Source organism: Lampris incognitus, chromosome 6 (assembly GCF_029633865.1).
Source record: "Lampris incognitus isolate fLamInc1 chromosome 6, fLamInc1.hap2, whole genome shotgun sequence".
In the NCBI taxonomy this organism is placed as follows: Eukaryota; Metazoa; Chordata; class Actinopteri; order Lampriformes; family Lampridae; genus Lampris; species Lampris incognitus.
The window spans coordinates 35,574,154-35,592,393 of NC_079216.1; the positions used below are offsets into that span (position 1 = coordinate 35,574,154).

General features: G+C 43.2%; 1 protein-coding gene across 1 annotated transcript in view; it reads right to left on the reverse strand.

The window, feature by feature from the left end:
* Positions 1 to 15,401: 15,401 nt before the first annotated feature.
* swap70b (switching B cell complex subunit SWAP70b) overlaps positions 15,402 to 18,240 on the reverse strand; it is a 60,429-nt gene continuing 57,590 nt past the window's right edge. Inside the window, exon 12 of the mRNA XM_056281559.1 lies at positions 15,402 to 17,243. Within this exon, the coding sequence (XP_056137534.1) occupies positions 17,125 to 17,243 (119 nt within the window). The 3' untranslated portion in view covers positions 15,402 to 17,124. The remainder of the gene's footprint in view (positions 17,244 to 18,240) is intronic.

Genomic DNA, 18,240 nt, shown 5'->3' on the forward strand with positions numbered 1-18,240 from the left:
AATGCTTTTTTAAATTTGTATTTCTAACAAAATGATTCAAAGTAGATCCATAATTATGGAAACAAAGAGTTGATTGGCTGCACACTTTTTAAAAGCATGTTATACTTGTGTTTGGAAAAGGTATCAAGTATTTCAAGTCAAAAGGCCCGTCCAAGTGAAGTCATGAGACGCTAGTGTTAAAACCAAAGTCAATTCTTTTTCAGTTTTGTCAAGTTAAGTTTAAAGTCATCAAATTTGTGATTGGAGTCTGAAATTAATCCAAGTCATGTGACTTGAGTCCACACATCTGCGATATATTGTTGGTGTATAAGCATGGGTTTGAGACACAGTCACAGTGTAGTATTGTGTAGGGTTTTTAATGGGCTTTTAAATAATAAAGACAGGAAATATGTGCTGCCAAAAAACACTGTGGTTACAGTTTTTTTATGGGTGTCGCTATTCTGCCACATTTGGTATAAGCTATATAAACATCAGTTGTAATTCATCTGGGAGGAGAATGAATGGTCTTAACTATTTTCTAAAATTTAAATCTAATCAATAAACCCATATACATTATTTGCCACCTAAATTACACCCTCAATTAAAGGAAAAAGAGCATGCCCTCAACCCACCCTCACTGGGTTTCTTGACCTCAGTAGTTTTTCAGTCTTTCCTTGGCCTGTCTTTAATTTTTTTGGTACAAAATGTCCTCTCTAGTAATGGCTTATGAAGAAAAGGGACATTTTTGCATTTTTAACCAACATTTAAGCTTTGAGAAATGGATGATCCGCTGTGGCGACCCATAACAGGAGCAGCTGAAAGTAGTAGTAGTATATTTAAGCTCTGAGAAACATGTAAAGAAACTGTCTCAATCTTCCAATTAAGAAACATCGCTACAAGTAAGGGATTATCATTCGGACCTGGAAAAGACTAAGCCATGCCTCTTCAAGGCTTGACTATTGTAATGCACTTTTTGCATGCATCGGTCATGCTTCCGTGTCTTGACGGCCTTCAGGTGATTCAAAATACTGTTGCAAGCCTTCTGATATTCTTTTAATAATTTATGAGGCCGTGCACAGATTGGCACCGATATATATTTCTGCGTTACTGGGCCCTTATACTCCAGCAAGCTCCCTTGGGTTGTCTAACCAGGGTCTGTTAGTCATACCTGAGACCAGGCAGAAATGAAAAGAAGACCTTGTAGTTATAATGACTACTACTCTCTGGAACAACCTCCCTTCTAACATTAAATCTGCTGAGTCTGTTTCAAAGTTTAAAAAAACTTTTAACATGTACATTTCGTATCGTTTCTGTCTGGTTTGTTGGCACAAAACACACACAAAACATGATAAATACATTTATCATATATGTTATATTTATATATTCTATCTTCCCATTATATTTGTATTTTTTAGTGTGTACCACTCTTAGTTGCTTTTATTTCAGAGGACACTCTATGAATAAAAGGCTTGCATACTTACTTATTTGCTATCTTATTTGGTATCTATCGTATTTGCTCGTACCTCGGAAAATGTTAACACTGCGGCGGCATTCAGGTTATCATGGCGGCAGTTGATGAGCTGGAATGTCTTTTTGGAATGTGACAGAGACACGGAGCTCCTTCAGCACACTCTGCACAGCGACTCTTCTCGATGCTTAATGTAAAAATCTGCAGGAACATTTCCTCTGACCAGCATCCATCACAGTTTCTCCACAGTGAGCAAGGTGAATCAGACCCTCTGAAAGGATAATCTGAAACAGGGTCTGAGAGAGATTACTGTCAAACAATCAAAACATGTAGTTCTATGTGGTTTTGAGAAGACACATCATTCTTTAGAATGGGAGGCAAGACACTTTTCTATGTGTAAACTTTACATTACAAAGTACAGGCTCTGGGAATGTTTGGGGCATTGTTATCAGCAGCCCGTGTTATCACAGATGCTAAAATTGCATGTCCAGTGTTACATATTGACACATGATTCACTTCCAGGTGATTTCACATTAAATATGTGAGATGTGTCCTGTTGATTTGACATTATCATCAAAAATTGCCTGGGGTAGTTTTGGAGGAGGATATAGACCTTTTATGTAATAGAATAGCCACCTCTTAGTCACATAAAATATCTTTTTACAAGAGAACAAAGTTGCTCTCAAGTCACAAATAGATGTGATTTTACCTGGATGACATGCTTATTTGAGTTTTGCAGTTAAAGTCAGACCAAAATCAGTGATCAGATTTAACTTTTCATGTCTAAAAACCTTGAATGTGGCATAATTGCAGATGCAGCAACATTTTTTTTAAAATTTGTAAATGACTAAAATTGTGATTTTTATGTTGTTATCCATAATCGTTCTCAAATATTTCAGGAACTGTGAGGGAATAGAATTATACTCATGTACAGTGAAATTTTGCCGGCTTCTCCCAATGTAGTTAAAATAAAACAATAAATAAAATGAATAATAAATAAAAGCAGTACCAAAAAAGTGACGCTTGTGCAAGTACTTAAAAAACAATAGAAGGCACTAGTTAAATTAAATTTACACATTTACAAAGTTACAGAGGTTATAAATTGTGTCTTTGGTAGTAGCAGTCTGGGGGTGGAAGTTTGTGTGTGCGTTCATGCGTGTCACAGTTTTTGACGTGTGTGCGTGTGTGTATCACAGTCCTTAATAGGTTCCAGCGCTTCGTGAGATCAATAACTGTTGTTTATTCTCTTCTCTTTATTCTGCCCTAACCTCTTAATTTGTCCTACTGATTTAGCTATTTTCTGTGTTTAGTTCACTTATCGCTAGATTCTCTAGTTTTCTTTCTCAAATGACTCTTGTGTTTAGTAGGCAGCATCTCGTTCCTAGTTGGTTACTTGCTTCGAGCTTAGCAGTTAGCTCTATTGCATTTGCAGTCAGAGCAGTTGTTGTGTATGAGCCACAACAGTTGTGGCTGTAGTTGCCACAGTAAGCACAGTAGTTTTACGACAGTCTGCCAAAAATAGTTTTTGGTTGAAAAAGACGTAAAGAGAGTGGTTGAAGTTGTGATGACCAGCGCACAATAAAGTTGGAGTGTTCGAACTGAGGTTGCGGTCTGCAAGTTACTAAACATAACACTTGCAACAAGGATGGAGTTTCCATTCCCTCCGCTGTCGCCATTCCTTGCCCTGCCTGGTGAGCCGCCGGTTCCATGTACTCGCTGGCATGAATGATTTGAAACATTCATAGCAGCCATTGGATTAACTTTAGGTTACTTCCGTAGCCCCAGTTCTCTGAGTAGCATGCGTGAGATGTCTCACTAAGAAGCACTTGTACCATTACGCTAGCCCTGATTGGCTGGCAGTCATGACATCTGTGTCAGGGCCCTGCGCCTTATATGTGACTGACACAGCATCACTTGTCATTCAAAACAAGCACACCTCTTCTCGCGTCACCCCAGCAGCATGAAGGGTGGTCTGGTGAGACATCTCACGCATGCTCCTCAGAGAACCGGGGTTACAGAAGTAACCTAAAGTTCTCTTTCATAGCATTCGTTTTGATGTCTCACTATGGGATATGGAGACTCCCGTATTGCCAGACAAGCTTATCTCAATGACTGACCACCAGCCCCCCCGCCCCCGAAGAAGCGTGTGGATGAGGCAGGTTCACTGAGGAATCCATGCTCCTCAGGACAGCATGAGCAAGGCTTGAAGATGTAAACCCAACTTATAAAACTTTGCAAATGTGAGGGGTGATGACCTGCTATGACCTGCTAGCTGCAATACAGATATCCTGGATAGAGACCCCCCCCCCCCCAAATAGGGCCCAAGAAGTCGCAAGACCCCTAGTAGAGTGTGCCCGCAACCCAGCTGGAACCTGAAGGCCTGAGCTGGAGTAATCCAGCGTGATAGCATCCACTATCCCGTGAGAAAGTCTTTGTTTGGGGATGGGCTTGCCCCTGTGGGGCTTAGCCCAGGACACAAACAACTGATCCCCTTTCCTGAAGGCCCTTGTTCTCGCCACATAAGTGTGTAAAGCGTGAACTGGGCACAACATATGCAGCCGCTACTGCTCTGCAGAGCTGTGAAGAGGCGGCTGAAAAGCTGTCAGATCCACTGGCAAGCATGGATTGACCACTTTAGGGACGAAAGCAGGCTTAGGCTTCAAGGTCACCCCAAGGTTCCCAGGGCGAATGGCATACAAGCAGGATGCACAGACTGAGCGTGAATGTCACTCACACGCTTAGCCATAGCCAACAACAAAGCCAACTTAAGAGACAAAATCTTCATGTCTATGTGTTTGAGTGGCTCAAAGGAATGACTGGTGAGGGCCTCCAGAACTACAGTCAAATCCCAGGAAGGTGACATAGGCTTAGAGCTGGGTAACAGTCTCCGTGCACCCTTCATAAACCGAGAAACAAGGGGATGCTGGCCTGCCGGCTTACCATCAAAACCGACATGGCAAGTGGAAATAGCAGCCAAGTAAACCTTGACAGTAGAAAATGCCTTCTTCTTGTCAATCAGGTCCTGTAGAAAGGACAAAATTGCACCAACTGAACATTGAAAGGGAATGTCCTGTGCACTAGTGCACCATTCCTCAAACACTCTCCACTTCGAGTCATAAAGGGACCAGGTGGATGATGCTCTGGCATTCTGAATTGTATTAACGACACTCTGTGATAGTCCAGTATATCTTAAATTAAACCACTCACGGGCCAGGCCCACAGGGCGAGCTGCTCTGGGTGGGGGTGAGATATCTGCCGGCGCGCCTGAGAGAGGAGTTCTCTGCGCAGCGGGAGGGGCCATGGGCGACTGCAGAGGAGCTGCTTCACTTCCGCCTGCCAATGCATGGACAGCCAGTGAGGAGCGATCAAAATCAGGGAAAGACGATTCTCCCGCATCCTGTACAATGTCGGGGGAATCAAGGCCAGTGGGGGAAACACATATAGTGGAACACAGGGCTACTCGTACGCGAATGCATCCACTCCAAGCGGTGCGCTCTGGTCTTGCAGGAAGAAAAACAGCGGGCACTGTGAGTTCACCCCTGATGCAAACAGGTACACTGCTGCGTGGCCGAACCATGTCCAAATCTGATCTACTACAGCCAGATGCAGTTTCCATTCTGCATGAAGGGGATTCCCTCTGGAAGAGAGGTCTGCACCCAAATTCTGAATCCCTTGGACGTGCGTCGCTCTCACAGAGAGGAGATGCGCATCGCTCCACAATATCAATTCGCGTGCCAATATGTGCAGCTGTTGGGGGCGCATACCTCCCTGGCGGTTTATATAGGCCACGGTGGTCGTATTGTCCATCCTCACAACCACGTGATGCCCTCGGAGAAATGGCAGAAACTGTTTTAGCATTAGAAACACTGCTAGAAGCTCCAAGTAGTTTATATAGGCATGATGGAGATGTGTGCTCCAGACCTCATTTACTGCCCTGCCTTCGAAAACACTGCCCCAGCCCGATAGGCTGGCATCTGTTGTCACTACTTTTCTAGCTGGTATCGTGCCCATATGCACACCCTCCATCAGGAGAGACAGCCGTTTCCAAGGGTGAAATGCGAGAGCATATGATGCAGACATCATAACCCTGCGGGGTCTGTGGCGCACGGTGTCCCATCTGAGAGAAGCCACCCAACGCTGGAAATCTCTCATGTACAACCTGCCAGGCCTCGCCACCAAGAGTGCTGACGCCATCAGTCCCAATAACCGGAGACACAGACCGTATGCGACTTGTTTCATTATTACAAAATGCGCCAGAGTGGACCTGAATGTGTCCACTCTCGGCTGACAGGCGGGCTGTGTGGGTGAGCGAATTCAGTGTGAGACCCAGAAAAGCTATGTCCTGTCTCGGTGTTAACACACTCTTTTCCGTGTTCGCCACAAATCCCAGCTCGGCCAGGTGTGTCAACACAATGCCCGTGTGCGTAACAGCCTCCTGCTCCGAGCATACCAGCAGCAGCCAGTCGTCCAGATAGGGGGCTAAGCGGATGCCTCGCTCCCTGAGGGGAGATATAGCCACCTCGATACATTACACAAACACCCTCGGGCTCAGTGACAGGCCAAATGGGAGTACTTGGTACTTGTACACAGTGTCCTGAAATGCGAACCTTAAAGATTTCCTGTGTGGAGGATAAATGGGGATATGAAAATATGTGTCCTTCAGGTCGATCGATGTGAACCAATCGCCCGGGCGCACCAAGCTCATCAGGGCTGTGTGTGAGCATGTGAAACTTGTATCTCCTGAGATACTTGTATAGAGCACATAGGTGCAGAATGGGACGAATGCTGTTACCCGCTTCCATTGGGACCAGGAAATACCTTGAATAGAGACCCTCTAGCCTCTGCTTGTGTGGTAGTATTCGTATGGCGTTTTTGTTTAACAAGGCAGATATTTCTACCTGTAACACCCGGACTGACTCTGCCTGAGCATGGGAAGCAATGACGCCATTGAAACGAGAAGGCGCTGTGGCGAATTGAAGTCTGTAGCCCCTGGCCAGTGTCTTCAACACCCATTTTGACGTCGTGCATGTTTTCCAACTCCCTATCCCTGAAGATAGAGGTGAGTGAAGCTCTTTCTGATCTACACGAGCTTTGGGAACCTTTTTAACTGTACGACGCTGCCCCTTAGTGACTGACAGTGGTTGGTACACCCGGGCACATGCGCGAACTGATAGACTCGGGACAGCTGCCCTGGGCTATTTCACTCCAGGGACGGAGGGCATTGGCCCCCTCTGATGGCGATATAGGGGGAAACACTGTGTTTTGCAACTTTTGTGTTATCTTTTTCCCTTTTGGCAAAAAAAATGCAAAACTGCGCCGTCAGCTGTGTGCCCGGATGCGTCAGTGTATGAGCTTTTTTTTAGTGTGTGTGTGAGTGCTCACACATCGTTCAACGCGTAGGTCCTCAATATTGTCAACTAATAATACAGGGTGTCTTAATTCCAATTAATATTTCGTCTATTGGTATCTCTAAAGTTCTTCCTACTACTGATCACTTCAACACAACCCTTAAATTTGGTTTGATAAGTATCAGATCACTGTCTACCAAAGCATTACTAATACATTATCTAATTCTTGAACATAGTTTTGGTATGATTGGTTATAGAAACATGGCTGGAACGAAATGTTTTCCTTCCCTTAACTAAACTTCCCCACCTGACTATACTTCTGCCCATGTAGCTCAGTCAAATAAACAAGGTGAGGTTGTCACCTTAATGTTTAAGTCTATTTTCAATTTAACTTCTAAATTTAAATCTAAATTCCAATCTTTTGAGGCTCTTATTCTAGGTCTATCTCCCTTAGCCACAAACGGACTCTGCTCAGTCCAGGTTGTGATACTCTATCGACCTCATAGCCCTTACTATTTCTTGAAGAATTCAGGGAATTTATCTCAGGTCTTGTTACTCATTCTGATGAGATTTTAATTCTTGTTTATTTCAATATTCATCGGAATAAGACTGCTGATTCTCTAAGTAAACCCTTTCTGGCGCTTGTTGATGCTTTTGGGTTCACTCTGTTTCGTCAAGGGTTGCTCATTGCAGTGGTAACACCATTGATTTGGTTTTATCTAAAGGGATAGCTGTTTCTGATCTGAATGTCTTGCCAAGCACATCTGCTGTGTCAGATCATTTTCTCATTAAATTTGAACCATTATTGGCCTGTCCTGTTAATGTCGGCACAGATGTATTTGCCACTCACCACATTGGTCTGTCCACTCTAGTTGGATTTGGCCAGCAGCTGCCTGAATTCTTGGCTCCTTTCACTGTAGAGACTGATTCTGTTGAGAAGCTCACTAGTGACTTAAATTTGGCCCTCTCTAGTCTCCTTGATTCAGTTGCACCTCTCACTACCAGAGCTAGGGGACTAAAGAGGCCTACACCCTGGTTTAACGATGAGACACATGCTTATAAATGGGCCTGTAGGAGACTGGAATGTAAATGGCGAAAATCAAAATTGGAAGTTTTTTTTTTACCTATCTTGGCATGTGTTTATACAACCATGCTTTTCTGTTGCGAAAGCAGCGTATATCTCTTGCTTAATAATTATTAATAAACATAATCCCAGATTTCTCTCTGACACTGTAGCTAAATTTACTAAAAAGCAACTGTCTTTAGGTGCTCACCATTCATGGTCCATGCGTTGTTAGAGTTTTTCTGCAATAAGGTTGATGAGATCATAAACAAAATTAGTTCTTCAACTTCAGCTACTCCTGCAGATCCTTGCTTACCAAATTCATATCTATACAATGAGTCACTGATAGTCCCTGTTATTACAGCTTTTGGGACTATCTTTCTTGATACTTTAACTAAGCTTGTTTCAGCTTCTAAACCAACTACTTGCCTACTTGACCCTTTACCAGCAAAACTTTTTAAAGACCTCTGGCCTCTCCTGGGACCTACAATGCTAGACATTGTTAATTTATTACTTACTACTGGCGTTGATCCCAGCAGTTTTAAGACAGCTGTGGTCAAACCTCTACTTAAGAAACCGCACCTCAATCCAGGGTCTGTTAATAACTATCGACCAGTCTCTAATCTTCCATTCTTTTCTGAAGTACTAGAGATAGTTTGTGTATCAACAACTTTCGACCCATATAGAAGAAAACTATCTATATGAACCTCTTCAATCTGCTTTCAGGGCCTGTCACTCCACTGAAACTGCTCGGACCAGAGAGGTGAACCATCTTCTACTTGCTATGGACTCTGATTTCACCTCTGTGGTTCTACCACTGAATCTCAGTGCAGCCTTTGACACCATTGATCACTGTATACTATTAGACAGAATAAATTATAATTTTGTTGTTTCTGGCTTAGCGCTCTCTTGGCTTAATTTCTACTTATCTGGAAGAACACCTTGTGTCTGCTATAATAATATTACATCAAAATTCTCTGACATTAAATATGGCGTACCTCAGGGCTCGGTTCTTGGCCCTCTACTTTTCTCTCTTTATATTTCACCTCTATCCAAATTATACGCAGTCATGGAATAAATTCCCATTTCTATGTGGGTGATACTCAGATGTATGTGCCTATAAGGGATGATGATTGTACTCAAATGATTTATTTAGAGCCTGCTTTCATAGCAGCCTGCTTGGCTGCTGTGATGTCTTTTCTCTCTTTCTGAATGATGTCTTCTCCCTTTTCTTCCCCTGTGTATGTGAATGGTGTGATGTGAGTCTCCCCCATGTGCACGTGTAGGCTGTCCTCCTCCCAAGTCTCCATTGTGATGGTGGTTGCCACCTGGGCACTCCTTGGCATCCTCCTCATCACATTCTTTATGTATCTTATAAATCCATATAATTTTGTTATCCTGTTTCAATGTTATATCCTTATCTCACTCTGATGTGTGACTGTTTTGTGCCTCTTCTCCTGTGTATGTGAATGGTGTGATGTGAGTCTCCCCTGCATGCATGTGCAGTCTGTCCCCTCCAGGTCTACATGGTGATGGTGGTCACGTGGCTCTGGTCCTGGGATATTCTAGTGGAATCTGAGCACTGCTTGGCATCCTCCTCATCTTCTACTACTGCTACTACTACTACTTTCGGCTGCTCCCGTTAGGGCTCATTGGCATTCTTCTCATCATATTCTTATATATTATAATTCCATTATAATTATGTTGTCCTCTTTCAATGTTGTATTCTGTAAATTGTGTTTTATTCTGTACATCCAGCCATTGCACGTCTGTCCATCTTGGAAGAGAGATCCCTCCTCTGTTGCTCTCCCTGAGGTTACTTCCTATTTTTTCTCCCTGTTAAAGGTTTTTTTCCTAGGGAGTTGTTTATTATCCGATACGGGGGTCTAAGGAGGGTCTAATGTATTGCTGTAAAGTCCACTAAGGCAAATTTGTAATTCATGATATCGGGCCATACAAATAAAATTGACTTGACCTGTGTGTGTGTGTGTGTCACAGTCAAGTCAATTTTATTTGTATAGCCCAATATCACAAATTTGCCTCAAGGGGCTTTATAGCAACACAACATCCTGTCCATAGACCCTCGCATCGGATAAGGAACAACTCCCTAAAAAAAAAAACCTTTAACAGGGAGAAAAAATAGGAAGAAACCTCAGGGAGGGCAACAGAGGAGGAATCTCTCTCCCAAGACATGGATGCCATGCAATGGATGTTGTGTACACAATTTACAAAATACAACATTAAAAGAGGATAACAGAATTATAATGGAATTGTAAAATTTATGAAGAATATGATGAGCAGGATGCCAAGCAGTGTCCAGATGCCACCGGAACAGCCCAGGACCCAAGCCATGCAACCAGCATCACCACGTGAAAAAACAAATATGTTTGTCTGTGTGCGCTCACAGTACCTGTATTCTGTTCAGTGGTTGGGCAGGGAGGGGTGTGATGAAGACTACAGCTCTGGGAAAGAAGCTGGTCCTCAGTGTGTTGGTGTGGAATCTTATTGTCCTGAACCGTTTGCCAGACGGCAGTGGTTCAAACATGGAGTGGCTGGGGTGTGTGGCACTCCATCTGGGCCTGCCACCTTGCGTGCATTGACCTTCCTCAGGGTAGTCCTCATCTGGTGGTGCTGTAGAACCAGTGTTGACTGTTCGGCGGTTGTTGATGAGTGGAGCAGACCCTTCTCACCGAGTGTCGGGACGGGCAAAGAATTGGTTCAGGACATCAGGCAGTTGGCTTCATCACTGGGCAGCAGATTGTTGGCTTTGTAGTCAGTTAGTGTCTTCATGCTGTTCCACATGCTGCAGGGGTTTTTGTCATCAAACTGATCCTCAATGCATATTTGTATTTGCGCTTTGCATCCCTGATGCCTCTCTTGAGTTTCCCCCATACTTCATTGTAGGCTTGTCTGTCGTCTGACCTGAAAGCTGCATCCCATTTATTGAGTAATGCCTTCACATTGCTATTTATCCACAGCTTTCTGAAGTGGTCTAGTCCTAATTAATATTCATGAGCTGACCTTTGAGTGACAGGTACTACAAGCAATGGTTTGGTGGTAAAAGTGGGCAGGGTTTCATAGTTTGATGATTTGATCTGATTTCCATCCATCCATTATCTTAACCGCTTATCCTGCTCTCAGGGTTGTGGGGATGCTGGAGCCTATTCCAGCAGTCATTGGGCGGCAGGCGGGGAGACACCCTGGATGGGCAGCCAGGCCATCGCTGTATGTAAATGAGCATGTCTGATGACATCACGAGTATCAGAAAAAAGGATCAATTGGCAGAAGCTGAACTGGGGGGCGTTCATAAAAAAAGAGAAAAAAGCTCTGTTCTACCTTTACACGCACAAAGAGCCATTACATGGGCTGTGCAAATGGTGTGACCGCACAGGGCCTTGTGCCTCTAGGGCCTTGCAGCTGGCCTGCAATCCTGCAGTTTTTTTTAATATGTAATTTTTTATGACTGTTCTTGACCCAACATGCTTCTAAAATGAAATTCCTGTGTGTCAATTCCATTATGCATAATCAATGCCTCATGAAAAAAAATCTAACAACCTATTCAGGTTTTTTCATTTTTTTACATTGCATTGTTACATAGTGCGTGCGCCATCTCACCGCTCACTGCAAGGAAGGAGAAGGGGAAACAATGTCACCTGCATGAGAGCGTGACTGATTTCGTAAATATGAGCCGGGTGCTGAGAAAATGAAAAAAAAATGAAAGAGAATTAAGGATTTCATAAGTCACTGCGAGGATCGCTGGATAAATTTGTCAACACTTCAGAGATGCGGTGGCTGAGCAGGTGTCCAAAGCTAGTGGTTGCATGTGACTGTGACCATGGGCTACGTGTAATGACCAGTCTGAAAAATTATCCAAACTCTGAATGAAATGTAGGCTATATACCTGAAATATTGCATTGTAACATACTGTCATACTTCAACATGCTAAAATGAAGTGACAGCTGAGCTGACTCGATGATGTAAAGCCAGTAGTTTTACAGTTGATTTTTTTCCTTTGAAAGCAAAAAGTTTTGCTCATAGACTCATAGACTATGTGCATGATGATGCTGTATTATTCTGTTTGTTGAAAAGGTATTGCACCAACATTACGCATGCAGTAGTACTAGAATAGCTATGTGTGTGTGGCTGTGATTCATGCGCACGCATGTCAGTGAGCAGGGCCTTGCACATTAAGTTCACACAGAGCCTTGCATCCCCCTGCGATGGCCCTGCACACACACACACACACACACACACACACACACACACACTGAGGATTTAAATAAATAAATATATATATATATATATATATATACACACACACACACACACACACACGAGAGAGAGAGAAAGAAAGACAGCACACATTGCATGATGATTACAGTAATATGATTTACAAAATATTAGTATTTCAATTGTGGTCCAACTTTAAGAGGAAATTGATAATAATATCCAATGAACCAGATTAGACCCTATATGGCCACCTTTTGGCTTGGCTTTTCTCTCGGCAAAGAGAATCGATGACTCGTCGTTTCCTTGAGGCCCTGCTGCGCTGTGGTATTTTTAGCATGTCGTGTAATTATGAGTGGGATGTCGGTAAACAATGTGCTGGTAGGAGGCCAAATCCAAAATTGGCTCCGTCAGATTCAGTCAGACTGTTTCAAGGGAGGAGTCATAACTTAATGCGCTGGCAAGATCACAGTGCAGTCCACGGGGATGCAGTTTTTTTTTTTTTACAAAAACACTTGTGTTTTATATTTGCGCCTTGGCACACATTCCTTTGTGTTCGTGGGGGAAGAAGAAGATAAGAGACTTTCAGACTTTTGCAGCCGTTCTGCCTTGTCACGTAGCCTACACACAACATTCCATATATAGATAGAGTGGACAATGCATACACATAACCTACACATAACCTATATGCGTGCATAATTATTTACCCCTGGTAACCTTTGAGCCATTCGGGCGAAACGAATATAGATCGGAGGTCAAGCTGTTACAGCGCTCACATTTAGCTCAGCTATTTGCATTGTCAAAAGATATTTATATCTGGAATGAACAATTGAAAAAGATGGGTTTGATTTCCGTTTTGTGGCCCCGGGCTCTGCCTTCCTGTGCAGAGTCAGCCTCAGTTAGATGCGCTGATTGGAGCCAGATCCTTTGTCCCGAATTCTGCGTCTTTGCACCCTTGAACCTCACGGAATCGTTCAACTAGAGCCTTCAATCATTTGGTGTTAAAACTGATATTACATGAACCCAAATCTACTGTGATGGTGTGAAAAGTCAAACGGGCGATGCGAGAAACTGCACCGACATGCAGGTGAAAAAAGGTCAGAGGTGAGCTTGCACTGATGGTGAGGGCCATACGCTTACAGTAATAGCTCAAGTTTGTGGCGATATTTTACGAGGCGTAAAGAGACATCTGTTTGTGCCGTAAACTCCCGTGGGATATCGCTAGAGACTTTTAAAATATTCTCCATGGGGATCCATAACGTAAAGATGCATTGATATGCTATTTTTGTCTAATCTCTTACCAGATGCTTCAACATAGGGCAATTCATCACCCGGGCATGCCATATTACACCCTTGAGGTCCATATGAACTGTCACGTGTGATATTGCAAAGGGAAGGTAAATGTTCTGGAGACTCTGCTAGATAGTTCCACGAGTCTCATTTTGCTCCACAACCCCTCAAAGCAAAGCCCCACCGGGGCCTTTGAAAAAGCCCCCCTCACCGTAAATAGTCTGAATTCCTCCGACATTCAAATCAAATGTATTTTTTTAGACTTCCTCGTTGTCTATATCAGATGCGCGGAAAGCACGCAGAGGGAGGATGGGGGTGGTGGGGGTAAGACTCCGACCTCGTCGGCCCCTTTTTTTTCTTCTCCTTTTTCCTTCTCCAACTAACACCCCCCCCCCGCCACCTTCACCACAACCACCCCCTCCGACCCCTCCGGCGGCCCCCCGCGATGGATTCCAGATCGAGAGTTTAACGCATTCCTGTTGCGCATCACCGCCAAGGAATGCGGCGCGCCGTAACCCCGAAGCCGATGAGTGCGAGGATGTCTTAAAAGAGAGGGATGATGGGATGCAGACGCTGCTGGGGGTTATATGGTGGGGGGTGGAGGGCTAAAAGAGCGATGGAGGAGGATGAGGGGGCGGTGGAGGAGGAGGGATGTGGCGCTATGCGTGTGTGTGTGTGTGTGGGGGGGGGGGGGGCGCGGTACTTGGCCTAAATGACAGGCCGTCCTGTTGCATAAAGCCGTGTTAAAACAGCTGTGGTATGTGCCGAACGCATCTGGAGCGCAGATTTTGGGACGCAACTCTGCGTGTTTGTTTGGTCTGTCCCGTCGCGCTCTCCGGAACGAGCGGCTGTTGCACGAATACGGAGGGGAGGATGGAGTGAATTAACTCGGCCGGAGGAGTCGGTTGAAGCAGGGGCAATCTAGTCTAGATGTGGAGATCGGGTGGTTGTCCATTCTTTCTGAAGACTGTGGTGGTGGTGTGGGATCTATAGCGCTAGTCACTCTATCTTGTCAGAATATGACAGCTCCATTGAGGCTGCTTGAAGAGTAGGAAAGTCCCTGAACCCCAACTCAACCAAGAGTCACTGTGTGATGGTGCACAACGAGGCCCATGTTAAATAATAATTGCAAAGAAATTACTTGTTTAACTCTGTTTGGAGTACTACTTGGGTGGAGTCTGACACACAAATCAAGTGGACACTGCAGATAACACTCTTAGGTTGGTCACTATAACAGTAATATGTTGAGGAATGATCATTGCAATACTAACAACCTGATTAAATGAGGAGCATTATGAGATTATTCCATAGTCTTAAATCCACACATGACCCAGTGGACCATGTGTGTGCAGGTTTTCTTTCCAATCCAACATCTGATTTCATTGATTAACACACCTTCAACCAAAGAGGACTCAATGAAATTAGCTGGTGTAATTAGTTGGGTAGGAATGAAAACCTGCATACACATGACCCTCCATGGTATATGATTGAGTATCTCTGCTCTAGTACAGGCCTGTATCTTGTAAACACAACTACAAACTTTATATTAGAAAATAGAAGGTCTAAACAGTGAAGTCATGGTAATTAAATCACCACTGAGCAATGATTCTGTCCCTAGACGATTCACAGCAAACATTAAACAAGTTCTCCATGCTTTTATTGACTTGTTATGGGAGATAATCATCCCATCCATCCCGAGATTGGTGTACTGTTCTGTGGTATTATACCGCCCTCTGGAGAACATGTATGTCATAACAGACCTTGTTTTTGGCATTGCAGATGAGGGACATTTAACAAGAAACAAACTGAGACAGGGGGTTGAAAAGTGATGCAAATGTTTCCCAGCACAAAAGCAGTTCTTATGTGATTAGAGCAACAATGCTGGCATCAGTCTTTGGTAACTTGCAACCATGACAGCACTGGAAAATATATTGATATTGTGCATAATTTCCCTCAAAAAGCTACACTATAGAGAACCAAAATTTCTTCAATGGAGCAATGGGAAAAGATAAGCAATTTATTCAAGATATGTTTTATTTCATACTTCAGTCTTCAGCTATATACACACATATAAAAACGACTCTGAAACCACAGTGTTCACAAATGATGACAGTATCAAAGGCACTAATGGTTGCTGCAAGGCAGCACAGCACAAACACTTTGCAGTTAGCATTGCTGTTTTGAATGAGACATGCACAACACATTACTTTTCTATAAGTGCTTAAAGGAAGGCACGACTAACGTTCAGGTTGAGTTTTTTTCCCATTGGTACAGGTTAAACTTTATAGAATTCAATATAGGGATAAGGAGCAAGTTGATCTAAGTAAAATAGCATGCCGTTAATTATACTGCTGTTCAGTGATCAGTTTAGAATTGCCATCTGAATGGGACCAGAGTTCTGTTAGAACTTTAGAGTCTGAATGTTAAAGTCTTTCATTAAGCCAAGCTGTTAATTGTGCTATTTGCCCATTGGTGGTGACCTCCCAAAAATAAACTTGGTAACAAGGGTTAAAATATTTACACAGCTCCCTTCTATTGTACTCTGAAAACATTTCCATAGAGTTAAAAAAAAAAGGTGACACGGTAGTGCAAGTATTTGAACAGTAAGAGTTTCAGTAGTTCATGCCTGCTACTGGTCCTCAGACTAGTGGTCTCTAACCAGGATTATTCAGCTTCTCATTCTGACCAAAAAATGTCCCAGCTACTCACTTCCCCTCTCTGTGGTTGAAGGAGTGCTCGTTAGTGAAATATGTGTTGGGTTGGAGTGGAAACATGCGCACAGGATGCTCAACACCACCTGCTCAGTGTCCACTGCTTGAGATCCCTATGACACCGTGGACACGACTATTCCTTAACGCAGTGACAATTTCATTTTAAAATTGGCTTTTCTCTTCAATGGTTTTACATTGCTCTTTGCCTGCTCCCTTGTTTCTCAATCACATTATCTCTCACACTGCTATCGACAGGGATGCACAGCACAGACACACACAAATGCATACAAACACACAATCATACACAGTGAGTTGGGGTTAAATGAAACAAAATAATGAGAAAAAAACACTAGAGTGGTCGACACGTTCCCCTTGCTCAATGATTTCTGCCAAAACCAGGTATTTTATCTTTATTCAATGATTAATTTAGTGTCGTGTTCCGCTCATTGGGATATAAAATGGCTTAGCTTTTAGCTAACTGGCCATCTATGCTGTCAACAGGCTTTAATATGGTGAGAAATTAAAACTTTGTAATGTCAGAAAGAGACACCGGCATAATAATATAATAGCTATTATATTGGTTGTTCCCCACAAATACCTAAAAGGCTTGTATGTATCTGTAGTGAATGGCGATGTCAACTGAGATACATCCACTGAATGCACTATACGCTGCACACTTACACACGAACCGGTAGAGATTCAACTGGGTGAACAAATATTGGATAGCCGTTGGGTCAATGTTCAATCATCTGCCCCCCTCCCCCCCAAAGAAAGTACCAAGACATCCTTTACCAACCTGGCATTGTTAAGAGTCTACATTTAAAAGTACTCTGATAAACTGGGCCCATGTGCTGATGTCTATGAGTAACATAGGTTCTGTAGATTTCTGATCCCACTTTAAAACTAACAGGAAAAGAAATCAATCCAGTCACTGCACAGCTGTTATATTTCAAGGGTAAGCCTGTAGTTATTGTTTTTTTTTCCCTTTTGTTCAATCAACCATATCTGAGCAAGAGCCATGTTTACGATCCAAGGACTCTACTGGTCCTTGGTGAGCTGATTCCTTTTCTCCTGCCATTCCCTCTGCCTCTGGTTGAATTCTGCCTCAGAGAAGGCTGCAGGGCCCCAGTTTGTAATCATCTGAGGCCCCTTGGTACCTGCAGGGGGAAAAAAAGTACACAAATATACAAGATGTGGTACACAAAAGATGTGGTGACACCAATGTTGTGACAGCAAGTAACAAATACTGATGTCAGTATGTATTCAATTAAGTAACTACATATTTAAGTGATAAAGAATGCCCCCGTATTTTCAAGCTATGAATGTGATTAAGTATTTAAATATATAGCTCTGTCTCTTATAGTAAATCAAGTAGTAAATGGTCTGGTTTGTGTTCCTGACTGCGCAACAGTCGTGATATTGTACTTTCCATGTAAGATGACACATTATTATTGAGGGAGGTTTTATTCACGTAAAATGAACTGTTAAAAGATGGCAGCTCATTTTGCTCAAGTGTCGCATTTTCTCACACACACACACACACACCCCAAAAACACGGCTAGATTAACAGTAATCTATTAATGTAGGTTTCCCATTAACCCCAACTGCACTCCCTCCCTGTCAGTGTTGATGTCACCACATGTTGTGCATTATGTCGTCATGCATGCTCAATAATCCGGTTAAGGAAATCACAGAAAGGTGAATCAGTTCATCTGGGCACGTTTATTGACAGAAACGTTTCATCACTCATCTAAGTGACCTCTTGAGTCTAAACTGACTGCAGGTAACCCCACCCTTATAAACAATACAGTGGCATAACGACCGAAAACAATGATCAGTTTCATATGCAAATATGGGCGTGACGATTAACTACAGTATCAAAGGCCATGTGTACTATTCAAAGAGGATTTGGGAATGTTTGCAATCAGAGCACTGGATTGTGATTGCAATGCTGTCGCTAATGGTCACGCCCATATTTGCATATGAAACTGATTGTTAGTTTCGGTTGCTATGCAACTGTATTGTTTTTTCATTTTAGTTTTTTTTTTTAAATTTGGATTCCCCTCCCCCCTTTTTCTCCCCAATTGCACTTGGCCAATTATCCCACTCTTCCGAGCCATCCCATCCCGGTCACTGCTCCACCCCCTCTGCCGA